The sequence below is a fragment of the Parasteatoda tepidariorum genome, chromosome 6, assembly GCF_043381705.1.
Source record: "Parasteatoda tepidariorum isolate YZ-2023 chromosome 6, CAS_Ptep_4.0, whole genome shotgun sequence".
NCBI lineage: Eukaryota > Metazoa > Arthropoda > Arachnida > Araneae > Theridiidae > Parasteatoda > Parasteatoda tepidariorum.
The window spans coordinates 28,938,305-28,960,389 of NC_092209.1; the positions used below are offsets into that span (position 1 = coordinate 28,938,305).

Here is a 22,085-nt window from a genome sequence, read left to right on the forward strand (position 1 = left end):
TTATATATATATATATATATATATATATGTGTGTGTGTGTGTGTACCCCTTTTTGCCATTTTCTGTACCTCTGTAATCAAATCATAAGATTCTGAACTATATTCAATTAGATAAATTTTTTTCGAAAATTTTTTGAAAAACAATGCTCAATTACAACTTTAAAGTAGATAGTTTTTTAAGCATTCTATTAACAAAATTGTATACTGTGGAATTTTGGAATACTAAGCAAAATTCTAAGTAGCAGAGTTATTCTTAAAATTTTGAATTCGGTAAAAATTTAAAAATTATTAGACCTTAAAAACAGGAAGAAGATCAATCAAATCCGTAATACAATTAATAATACTTTATTTTAAAGCGAATTCATTATAAAGCAATTAGCCATTGAATAGAAACTGGAATCCCGGATATATTTTCAAATTAATTAACCATTTTTCAGGCAAAATAAATAAACACATATGTTTTTTTACAACAATAATGGGTTTATAATTGTGGAGTTCGTCATTTTAGCAATGATTTACTTTTATTAAAAAAAACCTTTTTTCCAAGCAAAATGATAAGCGTTATTAATTTCAAGAAAGTATTAAAGAAAATTTTTATACCTTAAGTTATTTTACGATTCTTTTCCGTCTTTTGCTATTGTTTCTTTACAGCTATTTCTTTCTAACTGACAAAAAAACAAAATCTTTAAGCCACGCTATTTTCTCTTTAAGTGCCATGTTTTGTTAATACACTAATTTAGTTAGGTATTGATTTAAACTAGAAGATTTCAGTTGCATTGTACTAAATGTCCTTGACCATTGAGTACGAATTATTTTAGTGAAATTTTTTTTTCTTTTTTGTGTTCCCATACTAAAAATATTCCATCCCATTAAAATACGTATTAATAGAAAAAAAATTCCCGTTTTCTGAGTAATTGCTGTAATCTGTTATGAGAAATAATTAATTTTTAAAAATTATTTAATTACAATTAATAATTTATAATTAATTTTTAAAAATTATTTCTTTTTAAAATTAAGTAAACATAAAATTTAATTGATTTCACTTAAAGTACCATGCTTTGTTAATATACTAATTTAGTTAGGTATTGACTTAAACTAGAGGATTTCAGTTACTCTGTACTAAAATGTTCTTGACCAAAGAGTACGAATTTTTTTCGTGAAAAAAAATTTCTTTTTTTCTCTTTCTATACTAAAAATATTCCGCACCATTAAAATACTATAATAGTCTGAAATTTCCCATTTTCTGAGTAAATGCTGTGATCTGTTATGAGAAATAATTAATTTTGAAAAAATAATTAACTATAATTAATAATTTACTGTTAATTTTTAAAATATAATTCTTTCTTAAATTAATTAAATATGACATTTAATCGCATAATCAATGCTAATCAATTTTTGTAAAACTTAAAAATTTCAAAATTTTTAATTTATAATTAATTGGGTTTTTTTCTCAATTTAATTATCCTTACTTTTCGCAGTTTAGAATAATTTATTATAAAATTAATTTTACTTCATAACGAAAATGGTCGATAACTTTATGGAGACTTAATCTGTTTACGTTGCATTATACTTAAAGTGATTCTTGAAATTAATTGATTCAATTACACAATATGTGAATGTGGTCGATTACTCTACGATTACATCTTCTGACGCTGCAATCTACTATACAAAATAATTATAAAATTAATTCTATTATATAATGTAAATGGTTGATAATTATATCGAAACATAAAACACTTACTTTGCGATTTGCTAGAAGAAATTAATAAAAGTTAATGTTTTCCACGTAAAGCGGGCAAATTTGATAAATTTATGAAGAGATCTGCTAACTTTGCAATCTACTACAAGAAAAAAAATTATTAAAATTAATTTTGTTACAAACGATTACGATTGAGGTTGATTACTCTATTTAGACATCTTCTAACGTAGTGATTTGTTATAAAATAAATTCTGTGCTCCACAGCACCAGAATGGTTGGTAATTGGATAACTGCACGCGACGTCACGCATGGGTCAACCAACCAGGTTCGACATTAACGCTGACGTCGCCTACCAATTAAATCGTATCCGAAAATTTATTCGGTGATAATAAATCCGAACCTTAAAGCTATAACGTTAACACCGCATGCACAACCATGTGATTTGCTGCAAGTGTCCAATTCAATGGAGGGATCCGCTAATGAGCCATCTGCAGTAGATCATCTGATATAAAATTATTGACAGTGATTCCGCTTACACGCTATATCGCGTTAAATATTCTAAAAATCATAAAGAGGATAAAAAAAATAAGATATAGAAAGCGTATCTGTGGAAGCGTAATTCTCCAATGCGAAAATGAATAGCATCATCATCATCATATCTGGCTAGACAGCCCAGGGTGGGCCAGTGCCTTCCTTTGAATTCTAATCCACTTCTCTCTACTTTTGACACTTGTTCGCCAGTTTTTCTCCTTTAGAGTAAGGAAATCAGTCTCAACTAAATCCAGCCATCTCAGCCTGGGTCTACCTCTTTTCCTGTTCGTTAGGGGTTTATGTAATAGGATTTTCTTTAAATTTGAGTCATCATTCCTTCTGAAAATGTGAGCTGCCCAGCTCATTCGATTTATTTTTATGAATTTCACAATATCTGGCTCTTTGTAGTATTTATACAGTTCAGTATTATATCGTCTTCTCCAGGAATTATTTATTTTTATCCCACCAAGGATGGCCCTCAAAACTTTTCTCTCAAAAATGGCAATTTTATTTTCACCAGCTTGAGTTAGGTTCCAGGTCTCAGAGCCATTGGTAAGTATTGGCCTAATTAATGTTTTATAGAGTAAAAGTTTTGTATTTTTTGATAAAAGAGAGGATTTGAAAAAACGTTTCAAACCATAAAAAGCTTTATTTGAACAAATTAGACGACTCCGAATCTCATTGTCTATGTTATTGTCGGCAGTAACTATTGAACCAAGGTAAGAAAAGAATAGCATGCCTTGGTAAAATTGCAATTTTAAACATAAATGTACAAGAAATTTTAAAGGAATTGTTGAGGAAAAGCCACGGTGGCTCAAAGGTGACCCAGGTTTGAATTCCAGCGGTGGCTGGATGATACGAATTCTGCACCAAGCTCGCACTGACCATAGTGCTGACGTAAAATATCCTCAGTGATAGACTGATCATATGTTAGAGTCTCCTTGGTGTCAGGTGGAGGTTTTCCATATAAAGAAAATGTTGATTAGTTCTATTAAAACGTTTTTCACGAAAAAATTGTCCCAATGCTTAATTAAAGATTTCCCTTGTTTTCTGGGCTGGGTTCAAATTTACAAGACTACTTACTGAGTTGAACATTGATTATCGTAAACTCAGAATTAGGTCGACTATTCACAACGCCGAGTATAAAATATAAAATGAAATGTAATAGTTAAACGCGAAAATTAGAGTTACTTCGTTACTTTTCCTTGGTGCAGGTGTTTGATAAGTTCTATTTAGTAGACTTGATTGTTCAAATAAAAAAAATGAAAATTCTTTGTGCTGTCAATCATTAAATAGAATATTTATGAAGATGCAGGGCCCGCGCTAAGGATTTTTTAGCCAGTGAATTAGCCAAATAACGAAAGTATTCGCCAACTTTCGAAAGTCTTCGCCATATGCAAATTTAAAAAAAATTTTATTATTCTTTTTTTCCCATAGAAAAGTATTTTACGGTATTGTGTTTCAAGCTTATATTATTTGGTCCCAATTCTAATTGGTTAGGAAACGCTGATACCGAAAATTTTAATCTAATTAAAAATACTGATTTGTTCAGAAAAATTCATTTTGACGTAATTTTGAGAATCGAGTTATTTCTTTTCTTTCCTGTGGGAAAAATCCTTCGCCAATACTGCGGCAAAACACTATTTTATTCGCCCAGTTTACGATTTTATTGCATTTGGCGAGATGGCGAATACTTAGTGAGGACCCTGAAATGGATATTAATAAAGCGGAAATGTGAATATTAATTAAGGGAACAAAAGATTTATATTTTTAAAAAAATCTTGCTTTTCGTAAAAATGGACCCAAAAAGTTAGAAGTCCGCCTTCTTAAGTGACGTCTACCCACGTCATCTTGTATTTTAGGTTAAATTTTTGTTTTTCATTTCCTTCTTGATGCTCTTTTGTACTTAAAAAACTTTTGATGGTATACTATTATTTGGCAACACAAAACCTTTAAAAAAAAAAGGTGGAATATTAGATTAGGAGAAATAGAGCTCGATAATTTTTAGAACTTCTATGAAATTTTCCCCAAAACTTTAATGCAATAAAAATCTGTGACTTGTGAGTTGGAATCAGTAATTTAAAACTACTCAATTATCAGTTTTAAAATTCTTTTATAACTTAATTTTATAATAATTTAAATTGTTTAAATTAGCTGTAGATGATTTTTGCAAAATAAATTGTATAAAAACAAATATATTTATCAAAAATTTAAATACAAATAAATGCATAGAACCCCCCTATACAGGGTCGGATTAAGCGTACGCGGGGCCCTAGGCCATTCAAATTTTTGGGGCCCTTAGATTAATTTTTTTTCTTGCAGTTTTTATTTATTCAAATATAAAAGTATTTATATATCTTTTCATTTAAGAAAGCATATTTAAAATAATAATAAATTAAATTTTACTTTATTTTGTTTAATTAGATTTAAAAAATAATTGTCTTTCTTAAATTTTTAAAATTTATTTTCAAAAAATCAATTTTGAGGGGGCCCTTAACCATTGGGGGCCCCAGGCCATGGCCTCGTCTGGCATAATGGATAATCCGGTACTGCCCCTATAACTACTTATTGCTATAATATTAATATAATTCTGTTGGGAAAAAATTGAAAGCGAATTTAAATTACCGCACGCTTTGTATTTGATTAGAGGACGGCTTTGTATTTTACATATATTGAAAGACAAAGCCGAATAAAGTAATTATCCACTATCAGTTTATATGTAAAAAAAAAATAAGGAAAATTAAAATCTTAATTAGATTTTTCCCTCCCCTACAGACAGTTGAGCTCGGTCGAGGGGAGAAACGGCTCGTAACAATAGATTGTCCAAGGAAGTCATTTTGACTGCTTTTTAATTTCAATTAGAAAAACAATGATGTATGTAATGAATGACACAATTTCTTACAATTTTGCGACTTTCATAATTATTTTTGTTGTTGCTAGTTACTAATAACTTGTTATATAACTGAAAATAACATTAAAAATTAATTTTAAACAAATTTCTTTATACATTAGTTATTCTTTTACAATGTAGTCATTTTGACTGCTTTTGGGCAGTATAGGTATTTCAGTCTCTCTAGTGTTAAGAACCAATAGTTTCAAAAGTCTAGTAGAATCACTGATTAATAAAATAATCTGAATATGATCAACATCATCCAAGGCAAAAGTGGTAGCGTATTTACTTTCAGACTATTTGACACTGATTAGTATCTGATACTTGAAAGAACTGATACATAAAAGTAATACATCAAAATGCTTTTGTCTAGTAGTATTCTATACTCCGTTGTAAGTTTTAAAAAAAAAGACCATTGCGGTATAGGATTTAAGTAATAATCCACGACTCCGTATAGTTTTGTTATATTTCGTTATTAAATTGCACAAATATGCTTTCTATACAATATAAAAGCTTTTAAAAGTTAAACACGGCAGACAAAAATTTAGTTCGAGTTATCTTTATATCAGAGATTTATTAAAAAAAAAAAATGTCATAGTTTCGTAGTCTTTCTAGCATCCTACTCTAGGCGACATATTTCGGAGAACAGTCATTCTTGAAAAAGAAACAACTATATGATGTTGCAAGAGCATTGGATTTGATTGGACCACTAAAAATTGCGCTTTTTGTACTGACATTCTCTTAACAAATTAAATGAGAGATAAGTTTTTTTTTTCACTTTTGTTTCGCTGTAGAAGAAAATCGTCTGCAAGAAACAATATTTGTTATTCTTTTATCAGTTACTTTACACGCGAACAGAAAGACAAATATTTGTTACGATTTTTAAATACCATTTTTATTAATTCTTCTAAAATTGTTAATTGATTATTGTTTCTAATAAGAAATCAGGCAAAAAGGAGAGTATGCAATGTCGTTTGAGTTGGTGATGTTGATATACATCCGCGCTGGCAGCTTGGCGTACGTACACTTAGATGCAAAGAGGCTCTCTCACTAGGAAGGGGGAATAGTTTTTTCTTAACTTGCAACAGATCACTTTCTTAACTTGCAACTGTTAATAAAATATCTAAAGTTAAACCCTTTTTTTTTAGAGTTATCCATAGCAGAGAAAACAAAGCGAGTGTTTCTGGGAATAGGAAAAGGCCTGATACTTCTGCTGCTGCTCTGGATATTCGTCTGCTCTCTGGACCTTTTGAGCACATCATTTCGATTAGTGGGAGGCAGGCAAGCTGGACGAGTGTTTTCTGAAAGCGAACTCCTCAGGAATCCTGTTGTCGGCCTCATGATTGGCGTCCTGGCTACGGTCCTAGTCCAGTCTTCGTCCACCTCCACTTCAATAGTCGTCACAATGGTCGGTTCGGGACGTAAGTTGCAGACTATTTCTGTAATACCAAACATAATGAAAAATATATAATTTAAGAAAAGTTTATACAGTCAAACCCAGTTATAGTGAACATGGTTTATTGTGAACTCCCGGATATAGTAAACGAAATGCTTGCTCCCGTGCCTTGCCATACACATATAATATTATTTTTTGTGGATATAGTGAGCCAAAAGAAATGAGGAAATTCGATACTATGAACTTTTTTCTGTCTTCGACAGATTTTTTTTCTTCATTTTTTGGTAATTTTGAAATTAGTACATAAAATACATATAGCGAATATTAAAACCATCTATTGAGTGGTATGTAGCTATAAGCATTTTTTTCCTGTTTGCTTCTTCTATCTCAGTTTCCGATCCCTAAATTTTTTGTACGCAACACGAAGAGTGATAAAAAATAAAAGTTAACGCATTTTTCGTTACCACATATTGTTTTTTTTACCATTTTTGTATTTCTTTTTATGAAAAATTAGTTAAAATTGTTTACAGTACGGATATAGTGAACCGAAATTTCGGCTCCTTGAAGGTTCACTGTAGCGGGGTTTGATTGTATTAGGTTGACTGATAAATAGCATTGAAATTATACAAAAAGAAACGCATCTCAACATGGCAGCTAAGTTTAATTTGCAAGATAATTTATGTGTATAAATGACTTGAAGCACTGCAGTGAAAAATCTCACTTTTTCCAATGGCTATGTTTTTTTCAAATCGAACTATTTCTTAGTATTGTTTCCAATTAAATACATAACCACAGTCAGTTGTCTCGTTGACGTCGGGGCTCCACAATTTCAAGACCGACCTCATGCTGGCTGTAATATTTTCAGCATTGCATCTGGACAGGCTTTACTTCTTAGGCGAGTTGGTACACGTTGATCTGACGCTTGTGAGTGTGCTTCAAACCGTCTTCGGGGGTCGAACCCTGATCTTTCATAGTGACAGCTCAGTGTCTTAATCATATTGCATTTCAATTTTGCTTATTGATAACACTAAGAAACAAATTTTTTGTTGCATTTATACAAATACTGGATCTTGCTTACTTCGGGTGTAGGGATTTCAAATCGGAAATTAGTTTTGATCCTAAAGCTACAGGCTCTTTTTCAAAATGACATTCTCAGCCTATGTTTTGTTGAAATGTACAAGTTTAAAAATGTATAACAGGGAGCCGCGTAAGTGTTGCGACAAACTTTTAGGTGAGATAGGTCACTCACATTGCATAGGAATTGCATAGGAAGCCATGACCTGAAATATATGTGGCTAGGGGCCCTTCTGTATTAAGACCTGTTCAGAAGGACACGAAGTAAGAGTTTATTATATCCCAGATAGCAAAATAAGGTTTATTTTAACTCAGCAAAAACCTTTTAATGTAAACCTAAAAAGGTTTGTTATGCTGTTTACATGTAGACCAAAAGGGCATGATTATTGGCTTTCGGGCCAAGGGTGGAAGCATTTCGGAAACGGCTAATTTTGTGAACTGTTCGCGTGCCGCCACGGTAAAAGTATACCGTGCATGGCAAAATGGCACTATCCAAAATCGCGTGGCACATGTGGTGCACCACAGGCTATAGATGACAGAGGCGAACGAAGGCTACGGAGATGCGTTCGGGTGAATAGACGTGCAACTGTTGAGCAACTGACCACCCAGATGAACCGGGGCTACCAAGAGTGTATCCTCAATAACGGTTTAGCGAACGTTGCTGCTCATGGGCCTCCGCAGCAGTCGCCTGGTTAATGCTTTTGACAGGTGGTCACATTAATGTAAATGAACTGTGTATATAGCTCCCATATTTCCTTCATTGACATCAAGTTTAGGGCTGTATAGTTTTCCCCATTAGTTCTATTTTGTAACATGTTCTTCTATTTGCATAGTGCTGAGAGTGAAGGATGCCGTTCCTATTGTGATGGGAGCAAACATTGGGACCTCTGTCACCAACACACTCGTCTCACTTGGTCAGTCAGCTGACAGGAGAGAATTCCAAAGAGCTTTTGCTGCTGCAACCATTCACGACATGTTCAACTGGCTGGCTGTCATCGTCCTTCTACCGCTGGAGGTCGCCACTGGTAAAGTCAACATTTTTATTGCTGCAAATATTAATCCACATTAGCTTTTCCTAAAAAGAAAAACTACTTTTTTCTGCTCAAAATTATTCTAAAAATGTGCAAAATGAAATACTGTATATAAAACTGTAGGAAAATACCCAGAAATAATGTTAAAAAAATAATAATTTAATTCTTATTTCCTGGCTATTTCGTAGTGGTTAATCATAAAATTTAATATTATTTATAATTTAAATGTGCTCACAAAATCTTTTATTTCTACCTTTAGTGTGTGTTTCTGGTATACGTTTGGCTGAAAATAATGAATGCACCGTTTTTCCCAAAAATTCACATAACTTGGCGGCTTTACGTATTTTAACAGAGCACAATAACAACTTACTTGCAAAGGAAAGGCACTCTCATTGACAGTAGAAACATCACCAGCTTGGTGACCTTGGCGACAAATGCCTTATCAATAGTTTGTCTAAAACAAGAACTCCCCCAGACATTAGTCTGGAGCTGTGGCGGTAACTATGGTAACCAGGTATGACTATTTCAAGTAGGGGTGCAGGGTCACTGTTCTGGAGTGGTTTCGGCTCGGGTCGGCGAAGGAAAAGGAATAGCTTCGGCCCATTGTGTTAGTTCTTAAGTGAAGCTACCCTCCCTAAAATGCGCCATTCTTGTTTCCATAGCATCAGAGGGCTTTGACTTTGTTGCGGGAGGAGTTCTTAGATTGGACAAACCATACCTTCACGAAATTTCGATGCTCTTGATTCATTTGGAAGCAAAATATCCAAGAGTTGGGAGATTTTCCCATCCATTTCCTCCAATGCCATTTAGGCATTGATGTGTGATCAAGTCCCTTTTATTTAATTAGAATCAGACAGTTTCATCTAAAGGACAGAAAAAAAATTGCTGTACAGTGTCGCCAAAAAATAATTAGAAATTTAATTGCAAAACAATAAAATTCTTAAGATTTATGCAAAGAAAAATTTAAGAAATTAAAAAATGGAGATAAATTTATGAAAAATTAGGGAGGAAATGTAGTATATTCTCCTATGACGCCATTATTAATCTTTTGAAAGAAATAAAAATTTGATCCAAAATTTAGCAAGGAGAGTCGTAAAAATTATTGTCATCTTATGAATTTCCCAAACTGAGACGGTCTGCTTATGTTTATATTTTTGCTAGCTTAAAGTTATTGATTACTATCATGTAGTTTTAGAGTTATAAATTATAACAAATATAGTAGTTTATATTATTGAAAAAAATAAGTGTTTTTATCTTCCCGTTTCTAAAAGGTTGAAAAGAATTTATTTTGTATACTCTCATCAATAAAAGTTTTCTTTTTTAGGATATTTAGAAAGTCTAACTGGAGCCATCATGGATACAGGGGACTGGCATCACGTTGAAGGAGCAAAACAAACGGGATTTTTGCAACAAATCACAAAACCAGCCACATCACTCATTGTACAGGTATTTCACTCTAAATTAATAATTTATCATCTAAGTGACATCGGGCAAACCGTGAGAGGTTGTTCCGGATTTCTTTTGCGTAAAGCAAATGAGAGTTAGTTTTAGACATGCACTTCTCCGTTAAGATGGGTTTATATTTTTAAGCTAATAAAAAGATAGAATTCCTCACGATTACAAACATTCGTGTCCTGCAGCGACAAACTCTAGCATTGACAAAAATAATGTAGAAGAAACAGAAATTTTCAAATATTGCAGTGAGTACTTATTTTACAGAAACGCAAATGAGATTTTAGTAATTAGCCCCTTAGTGATCGGTTAATTTTCAAGAAAACGGTCATAAAAGTGCCTATTTTTTTTATCCTGTACAAATACACGTATTTGATTAGTGCTGACATCTAGTTTAAAATAAACTAACTATCTACAATTACCTTAAAAATATCCTGGCACTGCCATTTGGTGTGTAGAATAGGAAATGAAATGTTTCCCGGGCGAAAGAAATTAATTAGTTTTATTTTTATTGGCGCGTTACTACTGAATACTGCTGACCAGAAATACGACGGGAGCGAGAAATAGAGGGCGAAACCTCACCCCATCATTTTCACGGGAGCGAGAAGGAAGGGGTTGAGATAAGGATTTTTAGGATCTGAAAAGCATCCGAATTTCCGAAGGGGATCTAAATTTACCTTTACCGAAGATTCGGGAAAACGTCCCAGTTGAAGAGTATTCGTAGATTTTTTTGGGTGATATACATGTACCAATTTACGTGAGCTTCGTTTGAGCAGACGGTTGGGGAGTCATTAACACCGCTGGCGGAGAGCTGGGGATTGTGAGTTCGACTCTGGCAGTCGACTAAACTACGGGCGTGTATTTGTAGTAAGGTGAGAGTTAAATCTGCCGTGACTGAATGTCCTCTCGTAGGTTAAAGTGTGTAAATTTAGATAAAGGGGTTGCTCAGGTGCTATCCCCGTCGTCTTTCCGGGGTCATAACTACGTAGCCTTTCTACCTAGATTGTTGAAAGACAAAGCCCTGAAAGGGCTAAGTGTGTATGGAGAGTAAAATTCGACATTGTCAACCTTCCTCTGTGAAAAGACACCACAACATAGAATCGAGTTAACATGTCTTATATACTAGTGAATTGGAATTATATTTTTGTAGTGGTAGAAGCACTACAGTACTCCCCCACCAGAATTATATCTGTGATAGAATTCGGTAAACGGATACCACTAGTTGATTCATTGCTGTTTTGTGAGAAGTCGGAAGAGCTGTATTAAGATCACCTTACTTTTGAGTGCTGATCGTGAGAGCTGTATCAAGTTTACGGTCGTGGTCGCTTATGTGTTGCCTTCAGCAATCGAGTGTATACGTTGTGTGTGATTGAGACTGATAAGCAACAGCGTGAGGAGGACAATATCGCAGTCACAAGTAGCAAGTCAACGATTCAATGTGGACTATCCATCGAAGTAGGCGTGTTCAAATCTTAGTGGGCGTTTCTGCCAAGGTAGGAGTGTTCACATCACGTCCGAAGGTCACCAATGGGGGGAGAGTATAATTCGACAATGTCTACCTTCATCTACAAAAAGGTACCCCAACATAGAATCGAGTTAGCGTGTCTTATATACTAGTGAATTGGAATTATATTTTTGTAGTGGTAGAAACGCTACAAAGTGCTTGGTCCCGGTTGGGAGATGTGTTTATAAATCTAATATTTTATCCCTTCTATTTGACAATTTGTTTCTAACAATCGACTCACTTCCAGCTTGTTTAAAGGGTAATATAGTTTTAATCTATAGTATACAAAGTGTTTTCACCATTAACAGAAAATTTATACTATCTCACCCAAGAAAGGAATAAAAAATTACCCTTTTAAAAGTGGCAAGTTGATATTTAAGCAAAAAAAATATATATATATATACAAAATATATTTTTTGCGAAATATATTTTTCGAAGCATTGTGTAAACTGTTAATTTTACTGGCATGAAAAATTCCCCTGTTTTTAGAAAATTTTCTAAAATCCCAATAAAAAAACAATACTTGCTTAAGAACTTAAATAAGCTACCACCACATAAAAAACTCATTTATAGTCATTAGTTTTAAATATTTTTTTATTTAAAGAATTCAAAAACTTTAAGTTATAATTTTAAATAAACTCAAAAATAATATTTTTACTGTGAATAACTTTTTCAACGTAAAACCTATTCAAGAATGTTTTACTATTATATAATCATTTTTGTAATTTCTTTCCCTTTATAGATTGCAAAAAATTCCTATAATTTCCCAAGGAATGAAATGTTTAATTTTTTCAGCCATAAAGTATACTTTTATTTTATAATCCTGTATTTTTTTATTTTCAGTTGGACAAAAAGGCGCTTGAAAGCTTAGCAACGAGTCAGCAAAACGTCTCATCTGATATTAGTTTCTTGAAAAAATGTTCATACAACGGAACAGATGAACCCTGTAAGTTGAAATTTCCTCTTTTTTTCTTCTTTTCCTTCTACTAATGCTTTAAGAAAAAAAAGTAAAATTTTAGACAAAATTTGAAAAATTTCTGTAAGTTGAAATTTTCTTTTTTTTTCTTTTCCATCTACTAATGCTTTGTAAAAAAAAAAAAAAGTTATATTTTAGACAAAATTTGTAAAATTTCTGTAAGTTGAAATTTTTTTGTTTTTTCTTTTCCATCCACTAATGCTTGCAAAAAAAAAAAAAAAAAAAAAAAAAAAAAAAAAAAAAAAAAAAAAAAAAAAAAAAAAANAAAAAAAAAAAAAAAGAAAAGAAAAAGAAATTCAATTTTAGACAGACAAAATTTGTCAATCAGTTTGTAAGAACTAACGACTTTTTTTGAAGTTTTCTTGTTAAGAAGCTATTTATTAAAATTTTCGATTTCGAAAAAGTTACTTTTTTACTTGGAATTATCTTAGGATAAACAAGTATAATTGTAAGCAAACATTTCTGATTTGTTTAAACAGTTTCACAAGCATGACGAAATATGCAAAACGTTAAAACTATCATTGAGCTAGTCAAACTTAGGACCGTTCTCATAACAAGACTGTGCATATTTACCTGATTCATATTTAGTGGGCCAAAAAGCCGAATCCATCTAAAAAAAAAGGGTATGTTTATTCAAAGAAGCACATTACTATCTTTGATTTCATAGTAATTTTGTAACATTAATTAATCTGCATATTAAAAATCTACTTTTCATGCTATAAAGTTTGCTTCTCCGTTCGTGGTTTGATCAAATATTCGGCAAGTGTTTCGTTTTCAGTTTTTAACATTACAATAAATTGTAAGCCATAAATCCAATTTTAAATTTATGCATTTATGTTCTTTTTAATTAACGTATGAATGCGGAAATTCCCTAAAACTGTAACTTAACATGAGAAAACACTCGGAAATACTCAAGACTTTTTTCTTTTTTTTTTGTCCCTGTTCTTGCTCGCGGAACCATAACAACCTATAGTAGTAAGTTTTTTTCCCCCTATTTAGATTCAAGTTAATTTTTCTTATGCTCAGTTAAAGAATAACTCATTCGTACTTAATTCTTATTTTTGAAACTTGAAGCAACAATTGGATATCTGCTAGTGATGTCATCAGTGGTAAATCGTGACATTTGTTGATTCAGAAGACAATCAGATACGACTGGTGTCCAATTAAATCTGAATTATGACTAGGCATAATAACTTCACTTCTACTTGAGTTACCAGATTACTGGGAATCTTTCCAATATTATTAGTATTCTTCCATACCGGCACCTGTTTGCGCCAACTGCAATTTTCAAAATATCACTGCCTGGTTCTTGTGCTTGCAATAAATTTATACATACATTAAAAACATAGAAAAAACATGTAATAAAGATTAATGAAAAGAGAAGAAGAAAAATTATTAGAGTAAAATGTTTTTGATAAAAAAATTAAAAAGCCAGAAAAAAAAGCAATGAAAAACAAAATAATCTCATCATCTAACACACACACACACACACACACACACATACANATATATATATATATAAATAAAATTTTTAATTTGCGTCTGCCTCTTTATTGCCGCAATTTGGCGATCATTTTGGCGCAATACGGAAATCATCCCCTTTCAATCATTAACAGCTCAGTTTTTTTTTCTTGTTTTTTTTCCATAGTATAAAACAGTTGAGTGCTTATTTATGGATTATCTGTCACGAAAATGGACAATAATTGTTATTTCTGTCATAAAATGTTAATAGTTGAGATAATGTTCTTTCACTTTTCACTTTGATAGTTTGCCAAAACAAATTCCTCAAATCGTTTTATATTATCCAAGGCCAATAATATTCAATATCAGACTTAAATTTAATTATTTTTCCCCTTGACACGATATAGTAAACAGGCATACTTCATTTTCAGTTCCCTTAGTTCTATCATAGGTACAGCTCTAAAAATGCATCACATGAAATATTTTTTCCTCATAAAACATTTTTAATTATTCTTTTTTATCTGAATGTTAAATCAATATAATTTCATGCGTTTCGCTTGATAAATTTTTATATATTTTAAATAAAATAAAGCTTTTGGGTCGTATTTTCCTTTTAAATTCTTTCAACAAAAAAAAAAAACTTTTAGTTCATTCAGTTTGATTTTTCAACATTTTACACAACTAAACAAAATATATTATTGTAAAGATTCAACTTGGGCTTCAATGGGTTTCATTATATTTTTATGTCCACTATTCTGATTCTAGAATCCACTAGACTGGTATCCACTACACTGGTACCAAAATATCCGCTCATCGTACTTTGCTTTAAAAAAGAGTAAGTATTCGATGAATGAGTATTAATCAACGGTAAGCAGTACGAAATTCATAGATGTATACTGACGCAGTTAAAAAATTCAAAATTGTTTTTATTATTATTTATTGCCCTCGCCGGTAGCTTTGCTTGATTAAATTTAATTTGTTCAAATCATTAAAATAAAGATGAAATATTCTATAATCATCATTTGGCACTAGAAATAATGCTATTTATCGCGGTAAACTTCTAAGAATTAGATATTCAACCCATAATCTTGTAATTTTGAGTTCAACACAGAAGACCAGGAACCTCCTGAATCAATCATTGATAAAAACTAACCTTTGGGGAAGATTTTTTGATAGATCTACCTGCAATCGGGTCACAAGGAAAAGATAATCACAAAAACCTCCTACCGTTAGCCCGACGGCAAGAGTCCGTCTCATGATCCTTCTACCACTGAAGATATTTTACGTCAGCACCAGAGCTGAATTCTGATTGACTAGCCATCACTAGAATTTTATTTTATTTCATAACCATCGTTGAACAGCCGACCCAATCTTGGGTTTACGACTACTAATGTTCAACTCCGTAGCCTTGTAATTTTGACCCAATCCAGAAAACAAGGAAACTCGAGGATCAGTACCCCCAGAAGTTTGATTTGTTATGGGAACATGGAAGACTTTGTGACTCGACATATTTAACGTGCATCAATCACCATTTACAACACGGGGAGTTTTTGGACGGCGGGGATTGAACCCACGACCTCTTGGACATGGGCCCAGTGCCCTACCAACCAGGCTATCCCGGCCCATCACTAGAATTTGAACTTCGGTCACTTTGTTTGAAAGCAAACTTGCCTCCAATTGAAGTGACCCAGGTTCGAATTTCCCGAGTACAGTATTTCCTGAGCCATCATTTAGAATCGTAAATAAAAGCAAAATAAACGTGAGTTTTCAGTTTTACTTAAGGGTTAAAAAAATACTGATTCAGAGACGTCTAACTCACAAGCCATCCACCTAGGTCTTACTTGAGCTCTTACCTCCCTTTATGAATCAAATATAATAAATTTTTAAATACAAATGGTTAAACGGAGCTGTAAGCCATCAAGCATCACTTATATTACTTTTTAAATAATTGAAAGAAAAAGGAATAGTCTGCAGTTTTTTTTTGTGTGTGTGTGTGTGTGTGTGTCGTATAGTCAGTGGGGTGCGATTGTTCCTGTTTTTCAGTAGCGCCATCTATGGCAAGGAATTCGACTTCTGCCACGCCATTTACACAACCACAACCCGTTTATAGGGCGGGTCATATTCTCACACATTCACACACAAAGGAGAAAGGACATAGAACACACAGAGAGAAAGAAATAAACATCCATGCCTTGCCCGGGATTCGAACCCAGGACCTTTCTGATGCTAGGACAGTTCCCTGCCCCCTACACAGGCCGGTCGGCAGTCTGCAGTTTGATTTTCAGCAATGATAATCTTATGAGAAAAATTCTACTTCCATACATCATCCTGAACAGACTTAATAGATTTTTTGAACAAATTCTTAAGGATCACAGCTAAAATTGCACTTTGCTCCCGCTCTTTGAATTTCAGGATCTTAGCACAAACTTTTTTAAAGCTATAATTGAAGGACGTAAAAACTCTTCCTTTTAACATTTAAAATAAATTAATATGCGCTTTTAATAATTACGTATTCCAAGAAAAATCGACACTTTGGACCACAATAGATTGCAAACTTGCTGCAACTTTAAGTAGGTTCAATTTGAAACAGATTTTTGCTTCATCAAATTAAAGAAATGCGATATAAAGTGGTTTAACTAGCCGCTATAGCTACCTTAATAGAAAGCAGCAAGTTTAAATAATAGTATGTGGTTCAACATAATTATGATAGTCAATAGAATGGCTTTAGAATTTCTAACCTTGTATTCAATATAATGAATGGATTAAAATTCTTAGAAATCAAAAGAGGAAATATTTTTTAAATGTATGTTTTGGGCAATAAAGAAATGTGTGTCTATATTAAAATTAAGCAAAAGCTTGTCACAAACTGATATATTGAATTCAATTTACCCTCAATAAAAAAACTCTAATTGCGGTCGTTGTCGCTTTTTGCAATTTTGGTAATTTTGCAATTGTTAAATAACTTTTATAGTTTTTGAATTCAGTATCAAACGGAGTTTCAAATTTAAAATTTTGAAGCCATATTATGAAAGCTTGCGAAAATGAAATCATTGGCAGGAAGAACAGGCATCAATTTATATATTATACTCAATTTTCCCTCAAAAAAAGAACTGCAATTACGACCGATGGCACTTTTTTCAGTTATTTATTGTTCCTATTTTATAATTTTAAACGCCATTTTACAGTTCTCGAATTCCTTATCAAACGGAGTTTCAAATTTAAAACTTTGAAGCCATATAAGAAAGCTTGCGAAAATGAAATCATTGGCAGGAGGAACAGGCATCAATTTATATATTATACTCAATTTTCCCTCAAAAAAGAACTGCAATTACGACCGATGGCGTTTTTTTTTCAATTATTTATTGTTCCTATTTTATAATTTTAAACGCCATTTTACAGTTCTCGAATTCCTTATCAAACGGAGTTTCAAATTTAAAACTTTGAAGCCATATTATGAAAGCTTGCGAAAATGAAATCATTGGCAGGAAGAACAGGCATCAATTTATATATTATACTCAGTTTTTCCTCAAAAAAGAACTGCAATTACGACTGATGGCGCTTTTTTCAATTATTTATTGTTCCTATTTTGTAATTTTTAACGCCATTTTACAGTTCTCGAATTCCTTATCAAACGGAGTTTCAAATTTAAACTTTTGAAGGAATATTATGAAAGCTTGCGAAAATGAAATCATTGGCATGAAAAACAGGCATCAGTTTATATATTATACTCAATTTTCCCTCAAAAAAAGAACTGCGATTACGACCGGTGAAGCTTTTTTCAATTATTTTTTGTTTCAGTTATTTTGTAATTTTTAAAGCCATTTTGAATTCATTATCAAACGAAGTTTCAAACTTAAAATTTCGGAATCATTTTTTTAAAGCGTAAGAATATGAAACAAATGGCACGAGGACGGGTGTCACTCAATAAATTTTACTCAATTTTCCCTCAAAAGAGAATTTTAATTACGCCGAGAGCACTCTTACTAATTATTTTTTGATTCAGTTATTTTGCAATTTCTAAAGCCATTTTACAGATTTTGAATTTATTATGAAACAAAGTTTTAAATATAAAATTTTGAAAAAGTCATTTTATGAAAAACGCAACAAGCGACATGAAAAATAGGCGTCAAGAAGTTCTTGTTGTTCGTGACGATCTATTTTCATTCGATTTCCTCAGCCAATACCGAAAGCGTTATTCTGTTGTAACTCATATCCTTTTTTTATTCATTGTTGAACGTCATTCCTGCATTCTTCCCTGGATTGTTTTTAAAATACAAAACGTTTCGTGACACCCTGATTTATTTTATGTATTGACGTATTTTAATACGCAACAAGAACGCTCATAGAAATCCATCAAAACATCGCATTTGGATTTTTAGTTAATTCCGATGGCGATGACAAAATGGCACTCGCATAAAGACTTATTTTGCACGTTAACATCGTTTAATTATGATACATATTTCAAAGCTTTTCATGATTAAGTAACAAACCTACGTGTCAGGATATTCACATTGATAAATTTCATCAAAATATCGCATTTGTGTTTTTAATACCGATGACGCTCACAAATTGGCTCTCAGATAAAAACTTAATCTCTGCGTTGACATATTTCTAATCACTATTTCTAATCACGGAACATATTTCGTGATTTTCTTCTGCATCTCTTAATTGAATTTGAGGCTAACAATAATGACAAATCTACGCATCAGGGAAACCAAACTCATAAAAATTCATCAACTATCGTCTTTAGTTCATTCAGATAACGCTCATGAAATATGGCACTCACATAAAAACTTATTTTACCTGTTGAAGTCTTTTAATCACGATGCGTACTTCAAAACTTTTTATGATTTTCTTCTGGATCTCTTAATTGAATTTGAGGCTAACAATAATAACAAATCTACGCATCAAGGAAACCAAACTCATAGAAATTCATCAACTTTCGCCTTTAGTTGATTCAAATAACGCTCATGAAATATGGCACCCGCATAGAAACTTATTTTACCTGTTGACATCTTTTAATCACGATACGTACTTCAAAACTTTTCATAATTTCGGCTGCTTCTCTTAATCGAATCTAACGCTAAGTAAAAGTAATAAACATATGCATCAGGATGCCCACATGGATAAAAATTCATCAAAATATCGCATTCAAGGTTTATATTTAATTCCGATAACGCTCTCAAGTTATTACTCAGATGAAAACTTATTCTACACATGGACGTTTTTTAATCACGATTCATGTTTCAAAACTTTTCGTGATTTCTGTCTGCATCGAAATTGACGCGGAGTAACAGCATTAGGATACAAAAATTGAAAACAAAATGTATCAAAATTTCGGATTTGGCTGTTTAATGGATTTAGATTATACTAATAAAATGATAAATCAACATACTAATTAAGAATTATTCTACACCTTGATGCCATTTTATTACTATCCATATTTAAAAGCTAACTTTTCGTGATTTTCGGATGCATCTCAATCAAATTTACCACTAAGTGATAAATCCACTCATCAAGATTCCCAAATTCATAAAAATTTATCAAAATATAGAACTTTCCGATTATTGATGTATTCCGCTGACACTCTTAAGCTAATATTCTGATCAAGACTACTTCTATTTTTTGATGTCTTTATCGCGAAAGACATTTAAAAACTTTTCGTGATTCATATATCTATCGAGTTTAGCGCTAAGTAACAAACATAAGCACCAAGGCACCCCAATTAATAAGTAAAAATTATCAAAATATCGAATTTCGTTTTTTGCCTTCCGTTGACACTCATAGCTCGACATTCTGATCAAGACTTCTATTTATTGACGTCTTCATCGCGATAGATATTTTAAAAATTTGTCGTGATTTCGAACGTCGTATATCATTCAAATTTAACGCTATGAAACAAACCTAAGCACCAAGACTGCCCTATTGATAAGAAAAAATTATCAAAATATCGAATTTCGTTTTTAAGTTGATTCCGTTGACACTCATAACTTGACATTCTGATTAGATTTCTATTTGTTGACGTCTTTATCGCGATAGATATTTTGCAAATTTGCCGTGATTTCAAACGTCATATATCATTCAAATTTAATGCTAAGAAACAAACCGAATCACCAAGACTCCCCAAATGCTAAGAAAAAATTGTCAAAATATCGAATTTCGTTTTTAAGTTGATTCCGTTGACACTCATAACTTGACATTCTGATCAAGACTTCTATATGTTGACGTCTTTATCGTGATAGATATTTTAAAAAAAAATTGTGATTTCGAACGTCAGATATCATTCAAACTTAACGCTAAGAAACAAACCTAAGCACCAAGACTCCCCAATTTATAAGAAAAAACTATCAAAATATCGAATTTCGTTTTTAAGTTGATTCCGTTGACACTCATAACTTGACATTCTGATTAGATTTCTATTTGTTGACGTCTTTATCGCGATAGATATTTTGCAAATTTGCCGTGATTTCAAACGTCATATATCATTCAAATTTAATGCTAAGAAACAAACCGAATCACCAAGACTCCCCAAATGCTAAGAAAAATTGTCAAAATATCGAATTTCGTTTTTAAGTTGATTCCGTTGACACTCATAACTTGACATTCTGATCAAGATAATTTTTCTATTTGTCGGTATCTTTATCACGATTCACATTCAATAACTTTTCATGATTTTAGGATTCATATCTCAATCGAATATAATGCAAATAAAATCTTACGCATGAATGGATACCTAAATTGATACGAATTAATGTGAATAAATGTTTCCGGAAAGTGAATTAATGTGAATAAATAGTTGTGGTTACTGCCGGGCATAATCATTAACCCAAATCAAACCTTACGCATAAATGGATACCTAAATTGATACGAATTAATGTGAATAAATGCTTGTGGTTACTGCCGGGAATATTCATTAAGTTTACATCTCAATCGAATGAAACGCAAATCAAACCTTATGCATGAATGGATACCTGAATTGATACGAATTAATGTGAATAAATGCTTGTGGTTACTGCCGGGAATATTCATTAAGTTTACATCTCAATCGAATGAAACGCAAATCAAACCTTATGCATGATTGGATACCTAAATTAATACGAATTAATGTGAATAAGTGTTTCCGGGAAGTGAATTAATGTGAATAAATACTTGTGGTTACTGCCGGGAATAATCATTAAGTTTATATTTCAATCGAATTTAACACAAATCAAATCTTACGCATAAATGTATACCTAAATTGCTACGAATTAATGTGAATAAATGTTCAATGGAAGTGAATTAATGTGAATAAATACTTGTGGTTACTGTCAAAAGTTTATTTTTCTTTTAATTAAATATGATTAAAAGAAAAATCCGTCTGCAATCCTCTGCCATTCAAATAAAAATGGTGGAAAAGGTATTTTATTCAATTCCAAAACATCTGAAAATTATAATTTCATTTTTCCCTATGTAAAGTGCGTCATTCCATGTATTTGGAATTCGTGTTTGATCATAAAATATTTTTCGCCAAATAAAGCGGTACTTTAATGGTACTTTAATCGGTCTGTCATTGTTTCCATCACCTGCCGTGATGGCAAACACGTAATTAAAGACGTGTACACGATTGTCTTTCACTTCTCCAGTTTATGCAAACACATTATGTGCGTCGCTTTCTCTGCCAAAGAATTAAGGCTAATAAAACAAAGGTTATAAAAATAACGAATAACATGTTTAAGGAAATCAAAGGAATACGTTTCATTCAAATGTAGCATTACAGCTGAACTTGTTTATGACGAGAATATATTAACCCAAACAATCTGTTCGTTAAATCGGGGTGTTCATTATATCCGGTTGGCCGAAAATGAATGGATAAATGAAATATGTAATTTACAAAAATGAATTTTATTTAGACTTTTATTCAGAGTGTATAAAATATTTTTTTAACGTACAGCAAGAAAATTAAAGATACCACCTAAATAACTAGGTCCCTTATTATTGTAACTTTACGTACTAAGTATAAATGACGTAGTACAAAATTGATCGAATGGTTATTATTCCCTTGGCGCAGATGGAACACCGGTGTCTCTTATATA

General features: G+C 32.1%; 1 protein-coding gene across 1 annotated transcript in view; it reads left to right on the top strand.

Moving 5' to 3' along the window:
* LOC107448327 (sodium-dependent phosphate transport protein 2B) overlaps window positions 1–22,085 on the top strand; it is a 56,364-nt gene that overhangs the window by 28,975 nt on the left and 5,304 nt on the right. The window contains exons 2-5 of the mRNA XM_016063477.3: window positions 6,268–6,540; window positions 8,423–8,614; window positions 9,945–10,066; window positions 12,420–12,522. Coding sequence (XP_015918963.1) covers window positions 6,268–6,540; window positions 8,423–8,614; window positions 9,945–10,066; window positions 12,420–12,522 — 690 coding nt within the window. The remainder of the gene's footprint in view (window positions 1–6,267; window positions 6,541–8,422; window positions 8,615–9,944; window positions 10,067–12,419; window positions 12,523–22,085) is intronic.